The sequence below is a fragment of the Emys orbicularis genome, chromosome 15, assembly GCF_028017835.1.
Source record: "Emys orbicularis isolate rEmyOrb1 chromosome 15, rEmyOrb1.hap1, whole genome shotgun sequence".
Taxonomy (NCBI): domain Eukaryota; kingdom Metazoa; phylum Chordata; order Testudines; family Emydidae; genus Emys; species Emys orbicularis.
The window spans coordinates 18,119,959-18,134,803 of record NC_088697.1 but is presented as its reverse complement, the minus strand read 5'-3'; the positions used below and the strand labels follow the sequence as shown (position 1 = coordinate 18,134,803).

General features: G+C 42.6%; 1 protein-coding gene across 1 annotated transcript in view; it reads left to right on the top strand.

The window, feature by feature from the left end:
* The window catches only part of CDON (cell adhesion associated, oncogene regulated), a 57,231-nt gene that overhangs the window by 27,052 nt on the left and 15,334 nt on the right, over window positions 1-14,845 (top strand). Inside the window, exons 13-16 of the mRNA XM_065417123.1 lie at window positions 2,327-2,432; window positions 9,505-9,627; window positions 12,000-12,227; window positions 13,285-13,571. Coding sequence (XP_065273195.1) covers window positions 2,327-2,432; window positions 9,505-9,627; window positions 12,000-12,227; window positions 13,285-13,571 — 744 coding nt within the window. The remainder of the gene's footprint in view (window positions 1-2,326; window positions 2,433-9,504; window positions 9,628-11,999; window positions 12,228-13,284; window positions 13,572-14,845) is intronic.

Genomic DNA, 14,845 nt, shown 5'->3' with positions numbered 1-14,845 from the left:
GAAAAGAATCCACTGTTGTATTATGCACACTCTAAAAAGTCTTAACCAAGCCTCAAAATCATATTCCCTGTTGAGAATTTTCAGTAGGCTACATCTGAAGAGGAAGTGTATCCAATAAACATTCCATATTGCAAAAACGTTCCCCTCCTTTCCTCTGTAACTCAGTCTTTCATAAACAAATATTTTGAAGTCCTTATTGAAATCTGCCGTATCATTAGTTTTTTGCTTTTGTACACTGATGTATGCAACCATGGTACACCATGAGGGTAGTTTCTAAACTCCACAGAATTCCCAGTTCTACAATTTGCCTGAACAATTCAACCTTGAAAGAGGAAAATATCAGTAATAAACTGAAGAAACTTAGTCTAAAATGTCTGAGGACTACATAAGAGTATTTTTACAGAATTCTCTGTTAGCAGAATGTTAAATTTGAACTCAAAGGTTAGGAAACTGTCTGCACTACAGGGTCAGTGCCAGTATATGCACGTCAGCATAGCCAAGCTGGCATAGCCTCCTAGTGTAGATGCAACCTACACGGCAGAAGGAGCTTTTCTGCTGGTATAGGAACAACATTAGCTATGTTGACAGAAGCACTCTTTTGTTTCAATAGCTGCATCTGCACTGGGGATTTTGTCACCATAGCCATGCTGGTTGGACGTGGGTTTTTTCACACCTCTGATTGACGTAGCTATGCTGATACCAGTTTTAAGTGTAGCCCAAGCCAGTCAATTTAACCCAAGTTAAAGTTGCGTGGACAACCTTAACTCTGTCCCCTGTGCCTCACAGCAGTCTTCAGCTGCATGACTACATACTGTGTCTGAAATTATATAATTCTTGTAATTGTTTTTCTTTTCTTTTCTTTTTTTGGTCATAATGGTCCGGTATATCTCTGACTTAAAAATAAAATCTTCAAATGAGAGTAAGTCCCATTTTGAAAAAAGGATATAGGAAGGTGTCCAGAGCTCCCTGCTGTGGACCCCTTCTGGGCTCTTCAGAACTGCAGGAGTCCGTCCTCAACCCTTCAACAGGGCTTTCCCCAGTCACATGTCTGCATTCACCGCCGCAGTCTGTCTGACTAGATTTTTCACAGTGCAGTTAATTTAGCTCCATATACATGCAGAGTAGATCCTTCAATTGACACCATGAAACCTGATTAAAAGAAAAATCTGTGCACACTGTTTGATTTTGAAAGGCTTATTGCTCTGTCAAATCAAATACAATTTTCTTAAGTATAGGTGCCGACTCCATGGGTGTTCCGGGGCTGGAGCACCCACGGGGAAAAAAAATAGAGGGTGCTCAGCACCCGCTGGCGGGCCCCACTGATCACCTCCCCCTCCCCCAGTGCCTCCTGCCCACCGGCGATCCCTGCCAAGGATCAGCTGTTCAGCAGCGGGCAGGAGGCACTGGGATGAGGGGGAGGAGCGTGGGCAGGAAGAGGCGGAGTGAGAGCAGGGTGCGCTCGGGGAAGGGGGCAGAATGGGGCAGGAAGAGGTGGAGTGGGGGCGGAGCAGGAAGAGGCGGGGCGGTGGTCGAACAAGGCTCTGTTCTTAAGCACTGAAAGGCACTGACTTACACTGAGGCCTGTTTTCAACTTTCAAACCACAGTTGTTTCAGCTGTAGGGCTGTTCAGAAAAAGATTGCAAGATTTTTTTTTTTTTTTTTTTTTTTTTTCAATGGGAAGGGTGTGTATTTTTCGTTCTCCTTGTGAACTACTAGGTCAAAGGGTATATCTTCACTACCCCGGGATCGGCGTAGTAATCGATCTATCGGGGATCAATTTATCGCGTCTTGTCTAGACGTGATAAATCGATCCGGAGTCGACGGGGAGCACGTTCGGGGAACTCCACCAGAGCAAGAGGCGGTAGCGGAGTCGACAGGGGAAGCCGCAGCCGTCGATCCCGCGCCGTGAGGACCCGAAGTAAATCGATCTAAGATACTTCGACTTCAGCTACGCTATTCACGTAGCTCAAGTTGCGTATCTTAGATCGATTCCCCCCCCGCCCCCAGTGTAGACCAGCCCAAAGACTCTAAGAAATTGACCTTTGTGCAGAGACCAGCATGCAAAAATGCTCAGCTAAAATGGAAGTTTCAGACAGCAACTGGTGACTGATAGCAGGGGATTAGAATGGAAACTGTTACATCATCTGAGCTATAGTGGTTTCTTCTATTTCTTCTATCTTACTTAAGACCACTCTTTCTTGAAAATACTTCTGGTCTCTTCCTGAATGAAGTAAATTTATTTCTGTCATGATGTTGAAACATAATCAAATATTTTAATTTTAAATAGATTTATCCTTTATTGTACTATTTTTATTCTCTTTTCCAGTATATTACTTCAAGCAACAACAATACCCCCATCCAAGGATTTTATATCTATTACCGGCCAACTGACAGTGACAATGATAGTGATTACAAGAGAGAGATTGTGGAAGGTATGATGTGGCGTATGCATTATCAGAGGCAGTGTGCCAGATATTTGTTGGGGAAGACAGTTATGTAACCATAATGGCTGTGTTTACATAAAATCTGAACTACTTTGCCCAAACGAATTCAGTCTAAATAATATATTCACCAGCAGTAGCGATCTTAACCTTTTTAGCACCAAATTCTGCCCCCGCATGAACTTGTTTCTTCCATCCATAGTTCAAACTTAATAGATTTTAAATTCCACTTTTAAATTGTTCCGGCTGCATCATTGCAAGCCCTAAATGCAGATGCACTTAAACCAGTTTAGCTTAATCCACTAATTTACTAAAATAAAATAAACTGGTATAAATGAGATTTAAACCAGTTTACATACAGCTAACAATTAGGGGTTTCCACTGGTGTAATTAAATGGCTTTTAGATTTAGTTTCACTGGTGCAAGTTTTCTAAGATAGATAAACCCATAGTTCTTCGAGTGATGGTCCCGATGTGTATTCCACATATGGGTATGTATGCACACCATGCACCCAAGTCTGGAATTTCTTCAAAGCAGTGTCTGTTTACCCACACACGTGCAGTAACTCCTCTTGTGCTCCTGACCAAGGGTATAAAAGGCAATGCAGGTCAGTGCCTCTCCAGTTCCTTCTTACCACTGCATGGCCTGAGTCAGAATCGTGTCCTCCTTTGCTGTTGCAGAACCTGTACAAATTTATAAATAGTTTATCTCTTAGCTTAGAAACTCTAGTTAGTATATAGTTTAGTATAGAATAAAATACTCTCCCGCCACCCCTCCCTGGTTACGGGACTAGGTGCAGGGTCCATGGATTCAAGAACTGCGTCTCCTGCCCTCGCTCCTTCTCCATCAGCGACGAGTATCACTGGTGCCTGCACTGTCTGGGTGATGCACGTTTCTGCGAAGTGCAGTATCTGTAAATCCTTCCTACTCGGAATTAGAGAGCCCCATGAGCTCTGACTGAAAATGTTCTTGATGGAAGAGGTTATGAGGCCCCACTCCGACCTGGGCCCAGGAGCCCCCGCTATACATCAGCCTCCACCAACGAGCAAAGCCCCTCCAAACATGACCCTTGGAGCAGAGCCCTTAACATGGAAGCCCAAGGACTCGTCGCACAGGGCTCCCCATGAGAGTAAGAGACACTTGCATGGGCATAAGGACAGATCCCTGCAGCAGACTGTCCAGAAAAAATGTGTTTTCCTCCCCAAACTGGTCCAGGTCGGGTGAGGCGTCGCATATGGAACCCACGGAACCAGCTCAACCTCCAGGTTGGAGAGTAAGGTGCAGAAAAAGAGCAATCTGGCAGTGACAGCGGTATCGGGGATAGAAAAATAGTCACTTGCCAGTCCCGTCAATGAATGCAAGTCCAGATTCATCGTTGCTACCACCTTGTCTATCCAAAGACCATCTGCTGCATCAGATGTAATAGGTCCTTCAGGTGTCTGTACTGGAACTCCTCGGACTCTGGGCCGTACGGAGACCTTTTTTAACACTGAAGGATATCTTCCTCCCCTGCCCACAATCTCCACTCCTTTCGGGCCCTGCCCGCCTGACAGATATCCTTACCCCAGAGGAGGAACTGTTACCATTGTCTCAAGAGAGGTACCATCTCCATCGGGCAGGAGCACCTCAGTACTGATGATACCACTGCTACCAACAGAACCATCCTTGGAATCAGAGGAGTCAGATGATATAGCTGCACCAGTATCTCGGTGAGGGTACAGGAACCCTGACGCAGCTGAGGCATTATTATTCCTCCAGTTATGGACCCCGATATCGATTCCCATAGGGGCCAAGGCATTTGAGGCCCTTGGGACCACTATGGCAGGCGCCCCAATCACCTCTTAGGAGTCATTCCGCGTCTCCACCTCCCATCAGCCGGCTCCCTCAGTGTATGAGGAGGAAGAACCAGAACCGTTTCTGATGGGGGGCCTCCTCATTTTCCCTGGAGGAGGCCATCACCCCTTCGTTGCCCTCTCCGCTGGATAACCATCAGCAACATCGGGAGTTCTCGCAAAGAATGATCTCCAAATCCTGCTAGACGAGGTCCAGGGACCCTTAACATCGGCGCCTGGACATTTTTGCAACCACAGGAACCGACCAGGGTGGCCCTTCCAATCAATGAGGCCATATTAGAACTGGCCAGAGCAGTCTGGCACATACCAGCAATTCGTGCCCCTACGCCAAAAAGAGCCAAAAGATGTTGTTTTGTGCCGGCCAAAGGGTGCTGATTTCACATTTTCCTATCCTGCTCCTAATTCATTGGTGGTACAGGTAGCTATGGAGAGAGCTCAGCCAACTAACAAAAAATCTATTCTGGCAGATAAAGGGTCAAAGAGACTGGATTTCCTGGGTAGGAAGGTTTTCTCCTTTGCAGGCCTCCAATTTTGTTTAGCTAATTACCAAGCTTTGTTAGCCAAATATGATTTTAACACACATACCAGGCTCACAGAATTTAAAGATAGTCCCCATGGAATACCAGTCCCAGTCTTCTCTGGGCAAGTGGAGGTTGATAGCAAAGGTGGCTTCCCAGGCTGCGGTAAATGCTGCAGGTATAGCATCCAGATCTTTGGCCACAGGACTGGTCATGCGAAGGGATTCGTGGCTCCATTCTTCGGGCTTCCCAAAGGAGGGCCAAAATACTATCCAAGACTTCCCTGTTCAGGAAATCCTGACCCAAAGCAGGAAGGATTCTACTAGGCTCTGCTACCTGGCTAAATGGCAGCAATTTTTGGCCTGGGCACATCACCACCAGCATCCACTTGATGCTGTAGGCATTCCAGTTATCCTAGACTGTCTTCTCTTCTTAAAGCCCTCAGTTCACTGCGAGTACACCTACCATCAGTTAATGCTTTCCTCCCCCTGGTGCAAGGATGGTCTATCTTCACACACCTGACCACAGTTTGATTTATGAAGGTCTTGATCAGGACCTTCTCACCTGACATTAAACCTACGCCTCAATGGTACCTTAACCGTATCCTTTCAACACTCACAGGCCCACCCTTCGAACCTCTGGTGACATGTGCCATGACTTATCTGTCCATGTAGCCATTACTTTGACAAGAAGGGTCAGTAAACTGGGAGCCATGATGGTGGACCCTCCTTATACAGTATTGCGCAAGGAGAAGGTTTCCCTTTTGGTTACATCCCAAATTCCTCCCCAAGGTTGTGTCTGAGCTGCAGATCAGTCAAATACTTATCTGTTTCCTGCCCAAAACCCCACACTTCTTCCAAGGAGAAGAGACTTCATTCCCTTGACATCAGGTGCACCCTGGCATTCCACATGCTGAAAACCAAACCTGTTAGAAAATCTGAGACTCTCTGTTGCCTTGGGAGAAAGGTCATGGGGACAAGCCATATCCTCACAGAGGATTTCTGAATGGGTTTCGGGATGCATCTTTGAATGCTACAAAATAGCAAAGCTTCCCTCTCCTGGGCATATCACAGCTTGCTCCATACAGCACAACCTGCCTGCACAGCATCCTTATTGGGCAGTCCGCTGCAGCATATCTGCAGAGTGGCAGCTTGGAATTCCAGCCATACTTTCACATCACACTATGCTCTAACTCAAGCAGCAATGGCAGATGCAGCCGTAGGAACGGCAATACTACAAACATCTCTGCTACCAGTTTCCTTGCACCTTCCTCCAGCCAACCCTGCTTGACAGTCACCTGTGTGTGGAATACATGTCGGGACCATCACTTGAAGAAATGGAGGTTACTTACTGTAACTGGAGGTTCTTCGAGATGCATGGTCCCTATCTGTCTTCCACTACTTGCCCTCCATCACCTCTGCTTTGGATCCAGTTGGATTGCAATAAGAAGAGGAAATGGAGAGGTGTCGACTTGCACTGCCTTTTACCCTCTTGGTTAGGAGCATGAGGAGAGTTACTGTGCATGTTTGGGTCAACGGACACTGCTTCAAAGAAATTCTGGACTCTGGTGCATACCCATGTGTGCAATACAGATAGGGACCATCTCGAAGAACTCATAGACTTTAAGGTCAGAAGGGACCATTATGATCATCTAGTCTGACCTCCTGCACAACGCAGGCCACAGAATCTCACCCACCCACTCCTGTAACAAACCCCTAACCTATGCCTGAGTTATTGAAGTCCTCAAATCGTGGTTTAAAGACCTCAAGGTGCAGAGAATCCTCCAGTTACAGTAAGTAACATCTATTTGCTGTTGCAAATTGGGAAGCCCTCTCCAGTTATTTGTTAGTAGGTGCTTAATTTTTTACTCTTTGTTATAAGGGAGCTTCTCTGAGCCCAAGATACTGCAACATTCAGTAAATGTTAGCTAATTTGACATTTTAGCGTAATTCACACTTTGCTGTTCGAACACATTGATAACCGATATTGTAAGCCAGTGGGTTATTTTGCTGGGAACTTTTAGATCATCATTTTCATGGAAGGGTAGTAGTCACGTTTTACATTTTTTAACACCCTCTTAATCATCTGGCTTAAATAAATGTAGCAGCATCATTCTGCCCCGTTGAAGCTAATGGGTTTTTTTGGCCATTGACTTTAGTTGAGGCAGGATCGGGCCCTTATTTTTCAAATTCTTCCTTCTTTGACTGTAGCCTGCACAATACTGTAAGGTGTGACGTAAGCTTTTTCAGATTGTAGGACTGTTAAATATCTAGTGTTGATGCTCAGAGGGTCGCTTCAAAGCTTATGCAGTCAGTATCTTTGTCTGTAAACATATTTTAGCCTTCTGTGACACAGAACTTGTGTGTTTATGAATGTTGCGCACAGGGCAATTGTTTAAATGTGCCTCCACTGTGCTGTGAAATTGGCTTATTCCTGATTTTCAAGTTTATGCATACTGAAATCTTTGTGGCAGTCTGAAACCATTAGCAGCTGCTCAGCTATCCCAGAGCCTGCAATTGAAATTCACATGGTAGCAACTTGAAACATTAAAGCTTTTTTACCATGTTTCTGTAAAATAGTGAACGCTATTTTCAATTCAGATGTGACTGGATTCTTTTTTACATTAAAAAAGTATAAAGAAGCATGTGATCCTTAACTTGGGTGCCAGGCCTTTTGGTTAACCCTTACACATTACAAATGGCTACTCTTGAATCAGTGTTTTGACAGAAGATTTTATCTTACAAAGACTCTTTTACTAGTGAAAAAGCTGTTGTGATGGTTGTGTTAGTTAACGAGTTGCCTTAAGCTTCATAACATTTCCTGCTAAGTCTTGTCTTCTGAGACAGAGTCAAAAGCTTACAGAAGGTTTTTCCTCTATAAAAGTTGCCACAAGCAATTTTATAAAAATGTTTGTGTGTTTGCATCATATGGCTCTCCAGTAGTTGTACCTTTCAGCAAAAGCAAAATTAAACCTGCCCTTTCCTGCTTAGATGGGCTGAATTTTTCCCTGTTGCTTCGATCTTGGAGATTGAATTTTAACCCTAAATGTAGTCTGATGTCAGTTGTTTAAATGTTTTCCCTTCCTAATGGTGCAGGGAGAGCACAGTTAAAGCGCCTGTATTGATTCCAGTTCCTCTAATGGTTTGAAGCAGAAACCTAAAACCTGGTATAGTAATTACTGAAAGGAATGTTTGGGGGTGGAGGGAGAGAGGAGACAGAAGTAAAAAGCCTTGGAAAAATGTGCTTTAGGAATAAGCCAATTCCAGCATCAACCAATATTTAAATAAAAGTTATTATTTGGGGCATCTATTCATTTTCGTGTGTGTGGACTGAGAGCTGTGTTTCATAGTAGTTCCCCACTTGGAGCCCTGAAAGAAAGCAGTTTAAAAGAGCTTTCCTCATGTCGTAGAGTGAAAAACACCCTCCTTTTTAGGGTATTTTTAGTGACACTGCAGTGGGAATTGTACTGCAGCTTTAACTCTGTTGCGTTAGAATGGAATCTTGATGGCACAGCCCTTCCAGCCAAGTGGGCTTTATTTTTTTAATTAATACTTAAATCAGTAGGTGGTATGACAGTTTCTTAGAAACAGTGGAAACAGTTCAAGGTGGTATTTTCCAAGAGGGATTAGAAGTGCTCAAACAGTTAATTAAACTCTCAAAAAAGGGTCCCTGTTTATTAAAATTTGTCACAAGTCTGTGAAAGTAAAAACTGAGAGTGATTTACACTGAAGTGCTCTGTACTTCAGGAGGGTGTCTAAATGAAAGGTTGGCTAGCAGCCAGAGTTAACAAAATCATTCTATTAGAAAAGCTTGCTTGGATTGGAGTCCATGCCACAAGAGGCTGGGAGAGTGAGAAAGACAGGCCTGTTATCTGAAAGTGTTCCCTAGTATGTTTCATAAAGTATAAGTTAAATTATTTGTGGCTTCTACTAACTGAGATAGGCGAGGTCATAACATCGACTTTAGCTGAATCCTTCCTGTGAAAATATTGGGTGACTTGAATTTTAACTGGGACCTCGCATTTATAGTCACTGACGATCCCATGGTATTCTTGAAAGAGTCAGGGTATATCACAGCACTCTGGCCAAATTCTAATGTGAGAATAATTACATTGTCTCCCTAAACTTCTACTGTTTCAGTTTGATACAGTAGTCTGTCTCACTACTTGCCATGAACATTGTATGTTGTTAAACAGCTGGCACATTCCACCCTAGAGGCGTGCATGTGAATGATGGATGAAGAGATTCCTGTGTATATGTATTGTAGCTTGTAAAGTGCTTAAGAATCTTTCAGGATGGAAAGAGTAATTCCAAGTGTAAGAAATCAAGTTTCGTTTGTCTTTAAAGTTAGAATTGTGTGTGTCAACCAGAAGTTCCGTTTCATAGGAAATTCCATGATTTTTAAATTGATTTCATTCAGAACAGAACCGAAGAATTCTGATATTTCCGACCGAAAAACATTGCCTGAAGAGTTTCCACCGGCTCTGTTTAAAAGTACAAGATGTAATATTTTAAAGATAATGCTTTCTGTGCTCACCAAGCAAAGCTGACAACCCAGCATTGTACTTTTGCCCAGTGAAAAGGGCATGAAGCTATATTTTCTTCCATGACTCAGACATTTTCTCTCCCACACACTCTCACAAGTGTCTCATAGCAAACAAGAAAACAAATCTCGTTTCATTTTTCTTTCTAGGTACAAAGCAGTGGCACTTGATAAGCCACCTGCAGCCAGAAACATCTTACGATATTAAAATGCAGTGCTATAATGAGGGAGGTGAAAGTGAGTACAGCAACGTAATGATGTGCGAGACGAAAGGTGAGTGGAGGCACTTTTGTTTATCTGAGAGGTAATGTCAAATGTAAAGCCTGATGAGAAAATTACCCTTTGATCCTCTACTCGCTGACACTCTCATTTATTTTAAAAAGTTGATGCCATTTCCTATAATTATGTTTGGAGGATTGTTTTTATTTACTATTGCTGAGGTTTTCTAACTGTATAGAGACCAATGCATTTGTCTCCAGGAAAGGCCGTTTGCAAAGATGTTTAGACCTATCGGATCTATTGACAGTCCCAGTTCATCTGGTGTTGGTGGCCTTTCCTTAGGCAGACACCATCTTGCTGTGACTTAGTTGGTTACTGGAGATAATATACTTCTGCCTACACTGTCTCTTCGGGACTTGTTCAAATTCTTAATTCATGATGTGTAAGTTGGCTGCCACACACATCAATTCTACCTGCCTCTGGCAAGAAGATAGGAATACTGTTCTCTGAAAATGTCAGAGTAATTATTTGCAAAAGAAATTAACGATCACAGTCACTTTGGTTTCTTAAGCAAATTAATCTTTAAAATCAAGTGACGTTGCAGAGGGAATATGCTGACACTAAAAGTACAATACGTCTTCAAATGCACTACTTCTGAGAGGAGTCTACAAGCGTGCACATCAAACTTACAGTGCAATACCTATTACCTTACAGGGCAGGGCTGAGAGCTGCAATCTCTCAGACCACCTACATCTGGTGGAACATATCCTACCCAGAGTCTGGCTTAGTTATCAACAGCTCTGTAATTCTTCAAGATTTTAAGACTATACCAGGGAGACAACCTGCTGTCAAACATTCATATTGACGTTTCCTTTAGGGCTTGCAAAACCATACTCTGAAGTATCCCTAGCCTCTTTTAGCTAGAAGCTGGGAATGGGCGACAGAGGATGGATCACTTGATGATTACCTGTTCTGTTTGTTCCCTCTGGGGCACCTGGCATTGGCCACTGTTGGAAGACAGGAAACTGGGCAAGAGGGACCATTGGTCTAACCTAGTATGGTCGTTCTTATGACCTCTTTCAGGACGAAATCAAGGCAATCTGGGGCCCTAAGCAACAACCCCAAATGGGAGCAAGCATTGTCTCTGTCCCCATGCTCTAGCCTTGATCCTTCTTGGCTTGGCTCTGGAAGGGGTCACCCACACAAGCAGCCTTTTGGGCCCTTCTCTTTGAGCAAGATGGCCTCATTCCTTCCTGTTCCTGTCTTCAGGCAAGCTGGAGTCTGCCCAGAGGAAGGAGGATTCAGCCCCCACTCATTTCATCCCAACATAGCGTGGGCCTCTGTTGACACTGCCCCAGCAGAACTGTGACGAGATGGCAGGGGTGATCACCCTGTTCACACAGGGTCTGTCCAGACTAGGAGGCAGAAAATGTTTAAAAATCCTGTTAGCTAGACACATCTTAAAATCCTAATGTAGACCAGGCAGTCTGTATTGAACATGTTTTAGCAGATCAAGGTGAGTGTTGATGAGACTCCAGACACGGAATAGGGCTTGTTTGGTCATTTCTGTTCAAAGAGGTAATTAGCATTCAAAAACTAACTTGGTCTTACAGTTCTCTATTAGATTCCCTAAGCATGAGCTAACCTTTAGCAAAACAAATTCTAATGCTATAAATACAATATTAAAAAGGTTCAGTACAAACCCTCATTTAAAATCTTGGTTGTAATATTCACGGATGGAAAAATTTAGTCCTGCAAAATTAATTACCAATAACTAATTCTTTACATTGTTTTTGGGGAACACAGAGTGGCTAAATTCAGTATGTATTTACTTAGTAGCCAGCAAATATATAGCTGCTGAAATGGTGCCTTTCACTTTAGTGCAGGTGTCATATTGACGTCGTCTTGAATTTTGTAAGGTTTCTACCTGGTTGTTAATTTCCTGAAGAATGCAGTTTTGAAAACAGTAAAGGTTAGCAGGGTTCCCGTCAGATAGAATTAGGGCATCTGGCAATGGTTAGTTGACAGAAATGCATATTGTGGTTTTTCCTGACCTCAGAAGTGGAAAGATTTGTATTCTTTCAGGTTGGAAGCTAGTGCACTTTCTAGCAATGCTAACGTTCAATTACTTGTTGAAGTATAACTTGGCTTAGATACATGGGATTATAGGTAGGTAGATAATAGGTATTTTCTAAAACAAATAGTTACCATCCAATGTTAGTTGACCTCATCAGCTAATGTAAAAATCTTGAGCTGAAAATTTTCTATCTACAAATCATTGGATACTAAATTTAATGGTAGCTATTTCCACTTCATAACTGTATAGTTGAATAACAGATAAATAAACACATGTAGAATAACATTTCTGCAGACTTCATTCCAAGTTGGGTTCACAAGACCATGTTTGTCTCCTGTATTTCAACCAGTGAAACGCACACCTGGAGCATCGGAATATCCAATGAAGGATCTGAGTACACCACCTAATTCTCCTGATCGTGCCGGTGGAGGTAATGCTGGCCCATCAAATGGCCCTGTTCGGAGCAGCGACATGCTATATCTGATTGTGGGCTGTGTCCTTGGAGTGATGGTCCTTATTCTGATAGTTTTCATTGCCATGTGTCTGTGGAAGAATCGCCAGCAAAACGCCATGCAGAGTAAGTTATTCTTGGTTTCCTCTCTTGCCAGCCCTAGTTTAATATGAAAAAAAATGAGGGTAATGAAAATTAGACAATAAATATATAGCTTTTATATTGAATGCTCCAAATGGGAACAGTGCATCCTCTGTTATGATCAAACTGGTATTTGGTTAGTGATAGAAACTCTTCACTTGTGTTGTTACTAAGGCCACGTGCTTAACTTTCAGCATATTAATAGTCCCTTTGACTTCAATGGCAGTACTCCCATGCTTAGACTTAAGCATGTGCGTAAGTGTTTTTCTAGATAGCAGTGTAAAGCCAACATTCTTTTTGCCTCTCTCTAATTTTTCCAGATCAACTGAAAGATCCTGTGGCACTTTTTTTGAGGCTCATTGTAGTGCTGGCAAAAGGCTGTGGAGCAGCTGTTAATAAGCAGAAACCTGCCAGTTTCTGACTAGAAACACACTGTGAAGTACTATGGAATACTTCGCTTTTGTACACTGCTATAAACGATCCGCTTCTATTCCCAGCAAATACTCTGAGCAATCGGAGTCTTACATGACATTTTAAATAGCTCCCTCTGTTTCTGGTACTTTAATTAGCTTTATTTGCACAGTCTGTGGTTGTTTAACTATGATCCATACTCCCCACCAGCAAACCCAAATTATGCAAAACTTCCTTTGAAACTGAGCAGGACCAGAATAAGCTAAATTGTCTCTGCCATAGAGTTTTAAAGCCTGTTGATCATGCAAATGGTCCTGTTTTAAAATCCTATTTTTACTGAGCAATATCTTCTGCTAAATTCTTTCCAGACCAAGAGGATTAGTATGTGGACATAGCTATTGTAGAGATGGAAAACATTTGCATATTAAACACTTAGATGTTACAATTTATGGCTACTATAAAAACCCTGAAAAGGGGTAGATGAGTCACACTGTATGTCTGAAACGCTCATCTGACTTTGGTTTTAGAAGTATGATGAAAAATAAAATATTCTTTAATCATACATTGAATACTTAGAACACTTTAGCAAAATTATGCTAACAATTTTTTCTCTGTGGGTCTCCCTTTGCAGAGTATGACCCTCCTGGTTACCTCTACCAAGGTGCAGATATCAATGGGCAAATGGTCGAATACGCTACTTTACCAGGCACAAGCCGCATCAATGGCAGCATACATGGAAACTTCATCAGCAATGGTAGTCTCAGTAATGGCTGTCCACACCTCCATCACAAGGTTCCCAATGGAGTTAATGGGATCATGAATGGTGGCTTGAATGGAGGGACTGGCCTTTACCTGGGACACACCAACTCTCTATCCAGGACACACATGGATTATGAACATCCCCACCATTTAGTGAATGTAAGAGTGCTTTGACGCATGTACAATGTAAGGGTCCTGATCCTGATCTTGGAATTTTATTCAAGATGTAAAAGGAAGCTCCAGCTAGTCAAATCAGTTGTGGAAATAAAGTCATTGTGCTGGAGCTAATAGCTACCAGTTACCCTATCTTTGTGCCAGTGGAAGTAGCTGGGCTTGGTGTTTCTCCTATTTTCATCTTCAGGGCTTTCCTGTGGTGATTAGGATTAGAGGCACCAATAACTTTTTATTCTGGGGAGTCTCCTCTTATCCCTGTTTTTAGTCTGAGAGTTTTGAGGCTCATGCAATGCTGGATTGAGATACTGTACTGTATATATGGTATTTCTCTGTCTTTCTATCAAATAGATTTAATGATGGTTGCTGATTTTGCAGCTTCACGAATTGACTGTTCCCCCCCCCACACACACACACACACACGCACACCTGTTTCAGATCTGTGATTTGTAAGCTGTGCTATTAATTTTACCACAGCGTGTACATAGCTGGGGTCTCATAAAAGAAAATGTCCCCCCGGTCTTGAAATACAACAACATAATAAATAAGTCTGCCTTACTGAGTCCCTTATTTGCAACTTTTGAGACTCATTTCTTGAAGTAACAAAAACTGGCCTCAATCTGTGATCCAGCCTTTGTGTGCTGTGGAAAAATATTTAATTTTCTGAAACGTGTCCCATTTCCAAGAGAGAATAATGATTTCATTATTGTCTATGGAAACAGATGGGTTACATTCAAACTTACTCCACTTTTATCACGGGTCCTACTCAAAACTGTGAATGTTGCCCAGGAAAACTGAAGGAAAAGTTCAAAAAGTCTATGTAATGAACGCTGTTTCCAAAGGGAAAAAATGGGACGATTGTTTGCTTTAGTAATTGAACACAAGTATTTCATTTTATTCAACAGCAAATTGCCACTTACACAGTAGTTGCCACTTCAGATAACTCCGGGTTGGAATGTAGACTATTCATCTCATCACATGGTTTCCTTTTCGCACCACAGTTAAGTACCAAAGGTGCAGTTTTTCCTTTGCCTAAAAGAACAACCATGGCCTAAAGATTTCTTACGTTGTAAAGCTATCTAACCAACATTAACAATGACGATCCTCAAAAGCTTTGGTATTTTGGTTTAGATAAGCACACAGATGTGTTTCTCCAGATATCTGGGGGCTGCACGGACTGTAGATATTCTACGGACAGGCTTTCTTATGAACTCTGTGGCTGGTATTTTTGTGGTTCCTCCTTCCAGGGTAAGAAGTGGAAA